The sequence below is a fragment of the Lepisma saccharinum genome, chromosome 13, assembly GCF_977018435.1.
Source record: "Lepisma saccharinum chromosome 13, izLepSacc3.1, whole genome shotgun sequence".
Taxonomy (NCBI): Eukaryota; Metazoa; Arthropoda; class Insecta; order Zygentoma; family Lepismatidae; genus Lepisma; species Lepisma saccharinum.
In genome coordinates this window covers 29,249,026-29,265,645 of record NC_139241.1, presented here as the reverse complement: position 1 = coordinate 29,265,645, position 16,620 = coordinate 29,249,026, and the positions used below count along the sequence as shown (strand labels likewise).

Sequence of the window (16,620 nt, the reverse complement as noted above, 5' to 3'; positions counted from 1 at the left end):
GGGAAAGTATACCAAACAGGACCCAGAACATTGGAGGAGCTGAAACGAAACATTACACAGGAAATTAATAATATCGGTGCTGCAAACCTCAGGAAGGTATCTGAGAACATGATCAAGCGAACCAACTTATGTATCCAAGAAAATGGTGGACACTTCGAACATTTGCTTTAATTTGTAGTGATACCCACATTTCAGGGTTACAAGGTGTATGTACTTTATTGCATATGTTCGAGAATAACCAACTTTCTCCTTTGTCGTTAAAAGTGCCTTAGTGTGATAGCCTGAGGTGAAACACGTCTGTTAGTGACACGTGACACCAACAGTGTTGCCAGTGTCCGTCGTAATATTGTGAAAACATCGATTTTTGGAACAGCCCATTTATTCCCTTCTGCAATGTTTTTGAAACTTCGCCAAAGTTCTTTTTCTGTCAAATTCATTAGATGGCCATCCAAATTGTTCGTTGGTATTGTGAAATGTTGCAATAATTTACCTCAGTGAGTTCTGTGCATCAATATACACGATTTGCAAATATTTTTTTTCCGCCTTTGGCAACACTTTGCTTATTTGTTATTAAAACATGCATGTTCTTACATATGTTTGTCTCTAAATTTTCCCAATATACAGGGCATTCTCTTGGCAGAAAGCGTTTCTTCTCATTCCGTTTCGCTATTCCGTTATACAGTCGTAAACACAGGGTTGCGTGACTTTTCGGACACTCTGTATTTTCCCTTGGGGGCCAAACTTTTATCGTCCAATGCTTTTCTCTAGCACGACTATCCCACAAACATAGGAAACAGGGATACTTTGTGTACCCACTTTGCTGTCCTATTAAAAAATTCACAATCTTCAAATCCACACACACGAGCCACTTGTGTTCAGCCTTCCTTCCTTCTTCTTTGATTGGCACACACCGCCTATGAGCGATTTCTTGCCAGGGGTCCTATTTGGTTTGTTATGAGAAAGTTTGTTTACATTCCAAGTATCTGTTTGTTTATGTTACAATGTTGTGTTTGCGTGCAAAGCTGTACAGTATCCACATGACATCAGACCGTGGTTCGTAGAGTAGAGTCGAAAGGGACATCGGAAATGGAATACCCACACGTTGTAACTGGTTGTATAGAGTATTGCGATGTTGTTGTCGAATTGGGCATTGTAAAAACAAATGTGTGGTTGATTGTATAGGTTCTCCACACTGACAGGAAGTTGCAGGCACGGTATATGAACTGGGATGTATAACAACGTGACCTGTACGCATTCGCATGGTAAACACTAAAACTGCATGGGGTAGGTTAATGTGTTGAAACCAAGGACGTTTATTGCCGACTTGTGCATGCCATCTATATGTATTGGTATTCAGGAGTTGCTGAGTGCACCAATCGTCCCATTGTTGTTCTACTTTGATTTTTACCCGTGGGAGGAGGTCAGTGTACGGCAGGCGCATCGGGGTAACAGTTTCTTTTGTTCTTGCTTGTTTAGCCATTACATCAACGCGATCTTGATATTTATTAAGGTCACTGTGAGCCCGAATATATGTGAAGGTCGCTGACAGACCCTGCCGTTGAAGGTCTAGCATGATTCGGAGAATAAGATAGGGAAATACCGTTAATTTATATGCTGCCCGACCTGTTCGTGCTAACGTTTGAAGTACGCTCAATGCGTCCGTAAGAATTAAAGAATGATTGAGTCGTAACTGCAGGGCGAATTGTAATGCTATATAGATAGCATAACATTCCGCCGAGAAGATCGACATATCGGATGGGAGGGAAAATTGTCGGGTGATGTTATGAGATGATACATAAAAAGCGCATCCCACACTGTCTGCAGACTTCGATCCGTCAGTATAAATAAAGGTTGATGTGGGCCACAATTCTCTGTAATTTTCATGTCTGCCATGATCTTCATGTGTTCAGCATATTCAATTTTTTTTTCTAAAACCATTTTTATGTTTTGGTGTCTTCCTTAAGCTTTGTTGAGTGTCTGATATATTGCCTAGCAATGCTTCATACGTTGCCTAGCAACAATGTACAAATAAATAAATAAGTTTCTTAATGGGAATTTCAGCCCATTATCAAATTTTGATATTACAGAGAGAAGCGTAGAGTAATTTTACCTCCTACATTTTCCATGGTGTGTTTATTTTTATAACTGGAGTCAATTCAACTGAACCAATCATACAATTGGCAATCACAGCTGTTTTGTGTGCTGAAACTGTTATTAAACTTTATGCCCCAAAATAAAATCTTTTTTTTGTTCCCCAGTGTAATCTACAGTACACAGACCAGCCGAATTTTGTTGCTGGTAAGCTAAAGATGTGGTATAGTGTATGGAGAATGGGAATGCAGGGTGGCTACAAACAAGCAGAAATGAAATTCCCTGACTTTTCCAGGTTTTCCAGGACAAAATTTACATTTTTCCCTGACAATTACAAACTAAACAAAATCGATGTTTTTGCAAATGGAAATAATAAACTCATACAGATCCACGTATGCTTTTGTTAAGTACCAATATTATCTTCTATGAAATTGACTTAATTTCTCTATTCTCTATGATTTGAATTCAAACTGCAAAATAGTGAATTTGGAAAATTATTACAATTCACAAGCTACAGAAGGATTACGGAATTTTGTCATACGCAGTAAGTTTAAAATAATATACTTGATTATTTTTAAAGTTACGACTAAATGAGATAAGAGTGAAGAGAGATTGATTAAGAAATACAATTTGTAATTTATCAGTCTCCTTATACATTCTCGGTATTATATGTTGATATTTTCACTGAGGTTTGGAACCCTCTGCTTGCAAGAACCATGAGTGCGGACTCATTTTTCAATGCATAAAGCTACTTCTCTTTTCTCTGTAAAGCAAACAACTTAACTCTTGCATATAAGTGAAACAATTGAATCTAACAAAATAAAGTGTCATATTTCCTTACATTATCAATGGGATTTCTGCTTCAGTACAGTATATCCAAGTGAAGTACTGTGAAACTGACAACATGCAGTTATACCATTAATTCTGACGAAAAGGGTATGTAGGTATTAGAAATTTAACGCAAGGAATTTATAGAATTGCATTGTATAGGTACTTGATTTAGCTAACCACACATTAAAACAGGTAAACACTAATAATAAAAGCTTCTGAAAATTCATATATGAGGGGCATCCTGAAAAAAGCTCCAATGGTGCCTATACGCAGCACTAGTGGTCGGAGAGCGACACACACCCATGCAGGCAGGAAGAAGTGTCATGTAGCTGTAATCTGGTACAGTTGCAGCTCTCACACAGTCTCCCACCGACTGCGATGTAGCCTACATTGCAGCACGCTCAGAATTTGGCACAGAGCCATCAGCAATCGTGTGAGGTGTGCAGACTGGACGTCGTGAGTGATAGTATGGTCAGACGATGGTGCAGACAATTCATGGAAGGCCAATCGAATGTGCACAACCCCATACAGCTGAGTACACACGGGCCCTTTGCATCACTTCAGGTGAGAGATCTTGGACCACTCCCTGTACAGCCCTGGCCTTGAATGTACAGACTTTCATCTCCTTGCTTAACTAAAGAGGTTTCTGCAAGGGCAAGGATTTGAGCTACACTGCGGTAGAGATAGTTCCAGTCTTTGCTGTCAGACACATATACCATGGACATACAAAATTTAGTGCCATGCTACGACCAATGCCAGAACAACGGTGGTGATTATGCCGAAAATTAGGTTAGGACTCACTGTTACTAATGCAATAAATTACAACTGATATTTTTGTTTTATTTATACCTAATCAGCAGACTCTCTGATATTTTGTTACTTCTTTTTCAAATTGGTGTATTTTCTTATTTTTTTTATTTTTTACTATACGGTGATATTTTTCCCAAAATTCACATTTTCATTTTAGCGCATTTTCTGGCAAATATCTGAAATTATACCTTCATGGTGTTTTAAAACTACTGTTTCAAATTGTAAGTCACATGGCTTACGCCTCTTCGTGAGAGTTTGATATCTTGAAAGTTATTTTCCATACCCCTCTTTTCATTTTAAGGTAAGAATTTTAGATAATGGAATTTTCCCCATATATACTGAAGGGTGTATAATGACCATAAGTGGCGACGCACCCAAAAAATTAAAATCAATCAATCTCACGTGACAGATACCGATATATTATGGCACCAAAAATTGGCATTATCTTTTTTTGACTTGTTAGTGTTACGTTTCCCAAAATTCGCGTTTTTATTTTAGAACATTTATCTGCCAGATATACCGAAACTTAATACTCCATTGTGCTTTTAAACTATTATTTTAAATTGTAGGTCACATGGTCTACGTATTTTCGAGACAGTTTGATATGTTGGAACAGATTTTTGAGGTTGGAACAGATTTTTGAGGAAGTAAAAGTAAATAGCTCCCCTGCACTTTTCCATGAAGGTGTATAGCGGTTTGGAGTTAGGGCCCCACATTTTCTTGATCACGGCCGAAGGTTTGGGTGATGTGATCAGCACCACGCTCCTGGCTACATTTATCCCTTAAAGTTTCCTCATGGTATAAGCTTACTATGATGCTGGGTGGGTGCCGGAGCACTTTTAATAGGTGGAAAACATCCTAGTTCTCCCCGTAGGGGATCGACCCCGGGCCTCTCGCATAGTAGTCAGATGCCCTAACGACTGAGCTCCATTATTACTCACTCGACAAATGCCGATGGTGCGCACTTAGCTTGGTAATTCAAAACATATCTTGTGCGACAAATACGAAGATGTGGCTCTCGTGTGACGGTAGATACGCATTCGATCTCCTGTTAGAACCCTGCCTCTTTTACATGATTTAATGTGGCTGTCGGAATTATTTCATGTACGTATAACTCTATAGTTTACTCTTGAGTAAAATGTTGGAAAACTTGCATGTTCTATGTAAACAAACATGGCCTAGAAAAGACAAGAATGTTGGATTTCATGGAATTTTTCGTTGTTTTAAGACATTTCTTTTAAAAAATCGCTAAAAACGCTAACAATTCACAATTTATGTGAAATTCACATTATTTCGATATTTCAAACGGGCAAAAAATGTGTCCAGACATCACTACACATTCTTAAACAAAACGTCGCAGCAATTAGCAGTTTTAACGGTTTTGGCGTTTGCGGTTCCCTACTAATCGGAATTTACTTTCTGGCCACCCCTTGTATAAATCAGTAGATGGAAAGTGAAAATTTAGCAGGGCTGGCAGAGAAAAGTCAATTCGTGAAGAAAGTGATTTTATTTTTATGATTGAATGATTCGAGTAGATATGATATTAAAATATTTACGTATTTATTATTAGTATTTTATTTCATAATATTGGACATTAATTTCACTCAGTGAGAGATAATGACCATCTCTCACGAGTTTAAACAAACAGGACAGAGAGTGGCGTTAATTTCATTGCAATTCTAGTGTTGCAGTAAATTTGAGGTTGCGAGCATGCACTTGCCAATTTTTATAACGTTCATCAATGCAGGTTTATGTTTCACTTTTTTGTGATAGTATCCCATTTGGTTGGATTCTTCTTGATATCTAAAAATAGTGCAATGTCATTGTAAACGTATGTTAACTTGTGTGAAACCAGTAATACGTCAGGATGATGAAAGAAAACCTTCGTAAGCACTGCTACATTAAATAAGGTGAAGTGAGCCAGAAGAGTAATAAAATTCCAGCAGTATATTTTCAGTCTAAAGCTCTTCTTGTTTATGCATGCAATTTTTGTTGGATGTTGCAATCCATGCAATTTCTGTCTCATGTTGTAGTGAGATACTTTGTCGGGTGGCGATATTCGACAAGAATAGTATCTATCAATAGAACCTATTTCTTCCCATGTTCCTTCAGTTTGCCCAACAAAATGCCTTACTATCGGACGGCGCCACCTGCTCTTATCCCCTCCATCTGTTGACACAAGAAAAAATGATAATTCAATGCATTTTCCACGTAATATTTAGAGGCTAAACTAAACCTTTACTCCCCCAATGATACCCTATGGTATCATCAGAGTAAGGTCGTACTGCCCCGATGGTACCATATGGTATCATCGTGCTGATTACGAAATGAATGTGCTTTTTGGACCTTCGTACCCTTATGTTTGGGTGGAAACTGACAAAGGTCTGGAGCAAGCCTGGGAAATTCATATTGATGACCAACCTCGCCCCCTCTCCGCAACATATCAATGCCACATGTCCGAACAGAGTTTCACATTTAGGCTCATTATTCAACTTGTATGGCACCCAGGAATATGAAACATGTTTCAATCAATCTTTTTGGAAACGTATATTCCTTGAAGATAATACTATGGTTTGCACCTTCTCCCCAAAATAGCGGGAGAGGGGGCAAACTCCAGATTTTTATGTTGTTTTTTTCATTGAAATTCGGTGGTCGCGCCCCCCAAACCCTTCCTCGGATCGGCGTTCTGTATTGTACACGGTTGCATGCTATGATGTTTTAGCTGCAAAACAAAACTTATCCTAAGTAGATTGCTCTGATAGTGCCCAAGTTGTAACAATTTTCCTCCAAAAATGCAAATTACCTATTTTTCGTAAAAAAACTATATAACATTTTGGCTTATTATTCAACTTGTATGGCACCCAAGAACGTGAAATATGTCTCATTCTCTTGTGAAATGTCCATTCTTTGAAAAGAACACAAAGTTTGCGCTTTATCCCCAAAATAGTGGGAGAAGAGGGGGCAAACTCCAGATTTTTTTTCATTGAAATTCGGGGGACGTGCCCCCAAGCCCCCTTCCTCGGTCCGGCATTCTGAATTGTGCACGGTTGCATGCTCTGATAATTTAGCTGAAAAACAAAACTTATCCGAAGTAGATTGGTACCATAGTGCCCGAGTTATAACAATTTTCCTCCAAAAATGCGAATTACCTATTTTTGTAAAAAAAAAAAAAAAATCACATTTTGTCTTACTATTCAACTTGTATGGCACACAAGAACATGAAATATGTTTCATTCTCTTGAGAAATGTCCATTCTTTGAAAATAATACTAAAGTTTGCAAACTCTCCCCAAAATAGCGAGTCAAAAAGGCAAACTACAGATTATTACGTTTTTTTCCCATTGAAATTCGGGGGTCGTGCCCCCAAGTCCCCTTACTCGGTCCGGCATTCTGAATTGTGGACGGTTCCATGCTCTGATGTTTTATCTGAAAAACAAAAGTTATCCGAAGTAGATTGCTCCCATAGTGCCCGAGTTATAACGATTTTCCTCTAAAGAGTGTTCTAATTTAAAATTCCCGCCGAGAAGCTGGGACGAGAGAAATTTCTCTCTCTCCTCCTGCCATCACTGGTTTCTGGCACCGTGGTTGTGTTGCGCATAAAAGGGGCCTAAAATTTGAGGCCGAAACTTGCGAACGAGATTTCCTGTTCGCGTGCAGAGTTTCATAATGATATCTTTAAATAAAATTAAAAAAAAAAATCAAAGACGACAAAATTACCTGACATTTCCCTGACACCTCAAATTCCCTGACTTTTCCCGGTTTTCCAGGTTTTCCAGGTCTGTCACCACCCTGGAATGGTTGGTCCATATTCAACAACGGAGCCTTAAATGGTGAGAGCTTCTTGGATTTGTTAAGTGAACAGGTTTTTCATCCATGCTTACGGGATATGGCACTTTTCCAGAGTTTTGAAACAGGACAGTGTGTGACCACACTATGCATGGGCGTCCGGAAGAGGGGACAAGGGGGAGCCGTGGCCCCCCCTGGAAAATGAAAGTCAACCAAAAATTATGTATTTCACACATATAATTTCATTTTAGCCACAGTAATTATTATTATTGCAATTAATTGCAGTAATTATTGCATTAACACCATAAATTCAAATTTAATCCATTTTTTTTTAAGGAACTACACTCTTTTGGGGGAAAATGTGACTTGTTTGCCACCCTTTGAGAAAAATACCTACCCTGGAAAAAATCCTGCGGACGTCCATGACACTATGTGAACATTTTGGCAATTTCTTCTGATTTTATTCAGCGACATTCACCAAATAATTGAATATTGAATAATATTGGGAAAAGTATCTCAAACAATTACGTGACACTTCCTTTGGAATTAAAAATTCATGCGTGACGAGGCTAATTTTTATGTCCACGGTGAAGCTATGTCCACGTGTGCGTGTCTCCGCCATGGCTTCACCCAGCAGCAGGGAACAACGTTCGGCAGGTAAGGGGACCCCGGTCCGGTACATTCACCTCCTGTGCATGGCCTTGATCTGCAGGGACATACATGTGAATCCGGGGCCTGTGAAAACGGTGGCAAATTTCTCTGTGTATTACCAAAATACACAGAGCATTTAGAATAAGCTTGGCGACTGTGCAATTTTTGCGTGTGAACTCATGGCATATGACTGCCTAATTTTTACTGAAACGTGGTTGACAAAAAACGTTTGTGACAGTGAGCTGCCATTCGCAAGCCATTTCACCATATATCGGAACGATCGTGCGACTCGTGGTGGTGGCGTTATGATCTGTGTTAACTCAAAATGGCCAAGCAAAGTACGCCACGACTTAAAACGGAACTGTGAAATACTGTGGGTGGAAGTTCGGAACTGTGAAATACTGTGGGTGGAAGTTTCAGTGACCGGTGCCAAGAAGCTTCTCCTTGGCTCTTACTATAGGCCACATAAAAACAGTCCTTTGTTCCTCCTCGAAGAATGTCGAGATTCTTTACTTGCGGCAGTTGCCCTGGGAGACGTTGCGCTTTTCGGCGACTTCAACCTCTCAATTGACTGTCAAGACCCTGTGAATGGAATAGCAAAGTGTACGAACGACACATGGTTTATTGAAACTTTCATCTGTGGTTTAAACCTGAAACAACATAATTTGTTCAACCAGGAAGGACAGCAACCTGGATTATGTTCTGTCCACCCTAAACGATATTAGTATCACGCCACGTAAGAACCTCCTGACCTCTGACCACAACAGTTTGGATGTTTCTATTCTCATCCCCTAGAAGAGGTCATCGCCCCTCCATCCAGAACAAACGCTACCTGTGGAACCGAGCGCCGTGGGAGGAGACAAGCCTTCCCCTGGGGCATCTTGGAAGACGGGACTGTCGACGAGGCAGGTGACCTATTTACAGGTGTCATTCAAGCAGCAGTGACGGACCACGTGCCTACAGGGAAAATATCTTCTCGTAGATTTCCGTGTTGGTTCGACTCCGAAGTGCGGGATGTACTGGCCAACAAGACACGAGCATGGCAACTTTGGAAGGGCTTCCCGAGTGAACACACGCACAATACCTTTGCTGCTCTGCGACGACACTCAAAGTATCTCCTTCGAAAAAAATATAAGGAACATATAGACAATATCACTGCAACAATCCCGGAAAACCCAAAAAAACTTTTTAATCTAATAAACTCGAGGAAAAATAACAGTAGGATTCCAGCTGAAATTACACATGATAGTGAAAGTGCGATAGGCGACCGAAGGGCAGAACTCTTCAATGCTTATTTTCATGGTAACTTCTGCCCCCTGTCTTTCCTTGCAGCGTTGCCAAACGTAAGACCAGTCTGTTCCTCCTCTCTAACAACACTTGTCACTACACCCGATGAGGTGAAGGATCTATTGTCGTCTCTTTCAGTTCACCGTGCCCTAGGACCGGACGATATCAACACCATGTTCCTCAGGAAAACTGTGCAATCCCTGTGCTATCCCCTTTCCATTCTCTTGAACAGATGTTTTTCGGAAGGCATCTTTCCTCACGCTTGGAAACAAGCTAACATCACACCTATTCACAAAAGTGGTAACAAAAATTTTGTTTCATCTTACAGACCAATCTCCTTACTCTCTCCTCTGTCCATCATCTGTGAAAAAGTAATCAAAGACAGACTGTACAAATTTGTTTCTCCGTACTTAAGCTCTAAGCAACACAGTTTTCTTCCTGGTAGCTCCTGTCTTACAAACCTGTCTGTTTTACTCTCACATGCTATGAAATGCAGTTCAAATAATTCACAATTAGATGTAATATACTTTGATCTGGCCAAAGCCTTTGATATTGTTAGTCATCGTCTTCTGATTCACAAATTATGCAATAGATTCAACATTCATGGCAAATTTCTCACCCTTCTCACAGATTACCTTAGCGATTGCCAACAACGTGTCGTTCTTCCAGGAACTGTTTCTAACTTTCTTCCTGTCCTCTCTGGAGTTCCACAGGGTAGTGTTCTAGGACCTCTCTTGTACATATTATTCGTCGATGACCTTGCAGACCATCTCACAGCTCCCTCTAGCAATTACCTTCTTTCGCAGATGACTGTAAAATTTTCAGGGAAATCTCCACTTCCGACGATACTCATCTTCTTCAGAATGACATACCAACATTTACTTCCTGGTGCCTGACATGGGACCTTACATTACATCCTGACAAGTGTACTACTCTCACTTTCTCTCTCAAGAAGAATCTGTTAAAGTCATCTTACTCCATCTCTGGCAATAACCTCTCACAAAGACCTAGGCATTGTTTTCGCCCAAAAGCTCACATTTGAGGAACATATTTTATGCACCACAAAAATGGCCATGCGTCTCTTAGGTTTACTCTACCGTTTCACTGAAATTAGTGACATCTCAGCCCTCACTTTGTACTTCAAATCATTCATCTCCCCAATAATAGAATACTGCTCACCCGTCTGGTCCATGGTATGTCCCACTCACCTCTCCAGAATTGATTCAGTCTTTCACTTCTTCCTAGCTATAGTCCGTCACAGGGTTCCCTCATTACGCAATTTTTCATCTACGCATCTCTTGTCCTTTCTAAACTTACAAACTGCTTATCAGCGACGTTTGCAGAATGATTTCAGTTACTTATACAAAATTGTGAATGGCAAAATCCGCTGCAACACACTCCTTGAGGAATTCCACTTTAGAGTACCTATGCGCACAACTCGCAATACAAGGTTATTTTATACAAAAAAAAACTAGACTAGAAATTCAAAAAAGATCTCTCTTTTATAGACTTGCAGCACAATACAATGATCTCCCCTCAAGTATTGATATATTTTCCTCCGAATTTGCCTTTCGGTCTTCTATAAGAAGAAATACTTGTAATTAATATCACATATTGCCATCTCTTACTTATTTTTTTGTTCATTTGCTATTCACTTTTATGTTGTTTTGTTACTCTTAATTATTTCTTATTTATTTATTTTATTTTATTTTTTCTATTTTTATGCTTATTATAATTATTGCTTTCTCCTTGTTGACAATTTCAGTGTAAAATGGCCACCTGTGCTGTATCTGAAATTTTCTCAATAAATAAATAAATAAACTGTACCTGCATATTGACCAATATGTATTCCATTCTCGTGGCAAGAATCACACACTAACTTCTTATATTTTCGGAGAAAAAAATATTTTCTAATGTAAAAGCTGTATTTTTTATTTTTGTGGGAAATTTAAAATTCTCAAGTTTTTGCTAGTTACAAATTATAGCTTATTATCTTCAGTACAGTCTAGGCTACAAGCCTATGTCAAAAACAACTTATTTTCATTTAGCAAACAGAAGAAATTTTTAGTCCTATTTCTTTTATACAAAATTTGAAATCCATTGGGTTACCATGAAGGTAACACCAGGACTTAAGTATTCAATACATTGCCTACATATTACCTGATATGTATTCAATCATGTGGCAAGAATTGCACACTTGCTGCTGATACTTTCAGAGGAAAAAATCTAACGTAAAGGCCATGATTTCTTTTTCAGCAAGGAATTGCCCCATCCTGCCCCAAAATATATTCAAGATGAAATTACATTTTATTAATTGTTATTAATTGTTAATGCCATATGTGGAGTCTAATATGACACTAAAAACATGTAGCTCCGAAGATTATCTGATACGCAGGATCTTCACAAAGTTGCAGAACTCTCTTTGAGACACCAGTGTCCCAGCCAGCGTTTAAGGGTTAAACACAAAATGTATAGTTTATTTTCCTCTCAAAACACTTCTCTGAGTCTAGATTATTCTGAAAATTTCCTGTGAAATTTATTATGCACAATATGGAATGGAAAACAAAAAAGTTAAAAAGGTACCTTATGAGGACGGATAAAAATTATTTGTGAATTAAGGGTAAAATTACAGAATCAAATTTCAATCAACGTAGCAACACTGAAATGCAATTTTACACACTGAATCTGAACCTGACAATCACTCTATCTTTCATTTACTACATATATATAAATTCTCTGACTTCTCCATAAATTTTTCAGTCATAATTCAATTTTCTTGTATTTCAATTTTTTCAGAATTTCCAAGTCGAAGGAATCTCTTGTTAATTGTTAAATTTTTCTTACTGTTATAAATGTAATCTTGATCATCTTGGATTAACAAATAAAATGTATCATGGAAGGGTGTCTTGTCCTGAAATGTATATATTAATAAAAATGTGTTAATCTGCTTGAAACAAATGCAAATTAGTAAAAAAGGACTACATAATGCCACCCCAACATACATAACAATAATCATTGGGAATGGCTAACCTGAAGCATATAAAGCGATAGGAAGAAAGAATAAAAATACCTCATCAAGAGAGTCTGCTTCATGTGCAACTTCCACTTCTGACACATTCTGCCTCAATTTCTCCAGTCTCCTATTTTGTGCTCGTATTTGATTTTCTATTTGCTGCAATTGCTCACCAATTGTTCTAAACCCTGAATTGACAGTTTGCTCTAACCTTTCGCATACATCCATGGAAGCAGATGCTTTACACTTTGGATCACCAGACATATCGGCAACTATTTATAAATAATTAACCTGTGGAAAGAAAATATTTAGGAATAAATACTGAAAGAAAATATTATTTTATTTAATCAACTTGCAAGGAAATATTTTGACAATATTCAGCACTCAAGTACAGTGTTCAATTTTAAAGAGGACAGCACTTTGACGAGTAAATAATTGTGTGCATAATTAGTTTGTATTCAAAATCAGATTCTTGGATTGTGTCGTTAAGAAACCGCTTAGTGGGGAAGGTAGAAGAGAGGAAGAGAATGAATTCCTTGTGCAGAAACTGCTGTCCCATCTCACGCCAATTAATAATTCAGCTCCTGTTCTTTGAAACAACTGTGGATGTTGAGGCCTACCAAGATACTGTCACGCAGTTCATACCCGTACTGTACATTTATGTACACACATGCATATTTACATTTTCTCTAATGTTTTCACGATGGGTCCTCTTTTAAACTGAACGAAGGTGGGCTGAAAAGTAATACCTGCTATTTTTTTGTGATGGTGTAAAGACATTTTGGATTTTGAGCAACCATGCATTGTACTGTTCAGACTTTCTCCTTTCTCCATTCCAAGTTTCAAACTTCTATCACAAAGGATTGCTGAACTAGAGCGAGCAAAATGACCGCATGGCACTCTATCACCACACACAGTTTCAGGTGCACCAACATACTATGGTTACATGCTGCCATTTCCTCATCTTATTTTTACTTCACCAGCGGAAATGTTTCAAATAAAAGGGAGTAGAAATCGGTAGAAGGTTGGGGGTAAACAGAGGATTTTCTAAAACCATTTCAAGTTCTATGCTGAGCCATCGTACACAATTTTTCAAACCTTCCTCGGTTTACCACATATTTAAATTTCCTAACTTGGCCCTACCATTAATCGAAAATATGGTAAATGAAAAAGCAAATATTATTTTCAACTGAAATCTTTGACAATGGATTAGATACGTTATTTTCCTTCAGTTATCATAAAACTCTTTGGGTGAAGGCTACTTTAAGGTTCTGTTGCACAATGTTTCTATTGCTTTAATCTGTGGTTTAAAAGTAAAATTACCATCTGATCCATGCGAAACACAACTGTATTTTTGGATTTCCTTGTGCGTAACACATTGTAGCATTTGTTGTTTGTTGTTGTGTGTGTGGGGGGATATTACGTAGTTGTTGCGTGTAAAAATACACGTTGTCGCAATCATCTGATATTGTGTTTTTCTTTCCCTCCTCCTGGTGGAGTAAAGTGTCTCTCGTATGCCACATGACAGGATTCGTTCATTTCTCGCGTGTAACTGGGGTGTGCTCATGTTTTGATGTTTGAGGTCGGGATGTGTTGTCTTTAATGCATTTCTCATTGTCACCGTCCTTCTTGCTGCGTTACATACCCTTTCCATGCATTGTTCTTGCTGGAAATCCCCAATTCCTTTGAGGACTTCATTGCGCATTACACATACAATTCCTTGATGATTCCCTTGGAAACTATCTGTGATAGTATTCGTCCCAGTTAGGTGAACCGTTCACTTTGTCACCTCTTGCGATGCTCCTATCTCGGAAACGAAGCCTCACTCGTAAAAATGGAACTCACACTTTTTGCTTGTTTTCGTGTGAAGAATCACCTCCCAAGCATCGTAAATGACCTTTAGAAACACCCTGTATATATTGTTGCAATATATAGATATTAAACACTGGAATATATGAGAAACACAAAGCAAGCACACCCAATGCACAAGATGAAAAATTTAATTGTGTGGCAAAGAAAGCAACCCACAAAAAAAAATGAACATTTCTCAATGTGATTTTGTGTGATCAGTTCTTATCGTTCAAGCCATCACAATGTAGTTCACATCCCCCATATGTGGAGCTAGTTTAGCGCATTCATGAAAATAGCTGTTACCAGCCAAGAACTCAGAATAATATCCTTTCGTTGTGGTGGTTTACTTGGCAGCTTGTATGGAATGTAGTAGTTTCATCACTAAAATTATCATGTGTACAAAAGCGTCATCGCTGACATCTTTACCAAGTACTCACGACAAAAGTCACACCAATGCCTGTGATCTTTATCAGACAGCTCCTGCAGTAGTTGAAGTATGTATGGTGTGAAGGAAAAACATTTACGAAGAACCTTCCAAACATGTTTTTAATTTCCTTGGGGCATGCAGAACACTTGTGTGAACACATTCCACATCTTCTTCTGAGGTAGCAGATGGGGGACCAGTTGATTTGTGAAGCAACTTGTTTCACGAAACAGTTTATACCACACAAATTATATTGCTACTAGGTGTGTCCTTACGAAATTTAAAAAGACTGCCTGCCGAACATAGGGTGACCAGACACATACATGTAAATAAGAGGACAAAGTCATAAAAAAAGAGGACACTGCAAAAAATGGCAACTCATTTGCCATTACTCATAATTTAATCAATATAAAAGAAAACCTACCAAGACTTTGCTCACATATAATTCTGATGATTTTTTTAATAATTTCCTCTTACCTCTAAGCAACGAAAGTAATCTCCTAATCTATTATTTAACACATGACAATCATAACTAACAATATCTATAGTTTGAAGCACAGAATTTTACTCTTTCTACAATTCTTGGATTTTAGAATGCGATATCACTATAAGTGAATGCAAATGTAACAAGTAAGCTTCACTTTAACTTATTTCCAAAAACCGAATTTAAATTTTAGGTAGTGTAGATAGGATCAAAAAATATGATTTTAATGCCAAGAACATTTCTAGCACTCTTTCAACAGCAGGGGAAAGTGACAGCCACCTTACACTTTACCTCATATTCGTTTCTTCCATCTTTTAAAAGCTGGATATTATCTTGCAAGATCATTGTTGAATTTACACTTTCGTTTAGTTATTTCATAAATGTAAATATGCCTTAATAATCAAAATTATCACTACGGGTTTCTGTATTGCATATGTATGACTCTAAATTGAACTTGCTGACATCTGTGGTGGAGTGGTTAGCACACTGAGCCAGAATGCCAGAGGTCCCGGGTTCGAATCCCAGCCTGGGCATGGGTGTTCTTCATTAAAATCATCATATCATCACTCATCCTCATCTTCGCGATCAGCCAAAAGTGGCAGAAAAGTGAATTAAAATAAACCATATCAGTCAATCAAAAAGGAACTGCTCAAATTACATGTGTTTCACAAGTCTCAGATAGCGAAGCAACGAGTTAGTGTAATAGATACTAATGACTAGGGGTGTGCATGACAGAACTCTTTTTGGTCGGGACGGGGAATTTTTTTAAATCCCGACGCTCGGGATGGGTAATATCCACAGCTGTGGAAATAGCAAATTTTACGCAAATTTTCCAGGGAGGTACAAAGGAGGCATATTTTTCCCCATAATAGTGATGCCCCCTCAAAAAACACTATTTCAGTCTGAAATTATCATGTTCCTTCAACGTGTTTATAATAATTAACATAACTTACTGTGGCTGAAAGGAAATTGTGTGTGAAATATATAATTTTCAAATGGACATTCATTTTCCATGGGGGGTGGGGGGGTGCAGCCCCCTTTGTCCCCCTTCTGGATGTACATGTATATAGCCATCCTGAGCATTGATATTGATAAATGGTAGTGCTCTGCTGATATCAATTAAGTCTTGTTGCAGATGATGTCTTCTGGTGCTTATCACAATGGTACTTGTCATATGCTTTACTTGCATCTGCTAAATGGACAGGTGACTTTGTGTTTGTAGTAGCTGTGTAATGGATCTGAATGGTCAATAAATATTGCAAGTTTCATCGAGAGACGAATTATCACAGATTAGTGCAAATGATTGTGAAAGTAACTTTGACGGTTGGTGAAAGTAATTGGCACTCTTTGGAGTTCTGAAAACTGGTGTTTATCGATGATAAAAATACATAAA

General features: G+C 38.3%; 1 protein-coding gene across 6 annotated transcripts in view; it reads right to left on the bottom strand.

Moving 5' to 3' along the window:
• Nucleotides 1–16,620, bottom strand: part of LOC145997221 (stimulator of interferon genes protein 5-like) — a 96,160-nt gene that overhangs the window by 54,661 nt on the left and 24,879 nt on the right. For all 6 annotated transcript variants that reach the window (XM_083133996.1, XM_083133995.1, XM_083133999.1 and 3 more), the window contains exon 2: nt 12,526–12,759. In XM_083133996.1, the coding sequence (XP_082990122.1) occupies nt 12,526–12,732 (207 nt within the window). In that variant the 5' untranslated portion in view covers nt 12,733–12,759. The remainder of the gene's footprint in view (nt 1–12,525; nt 12,760–16,620) is intronic.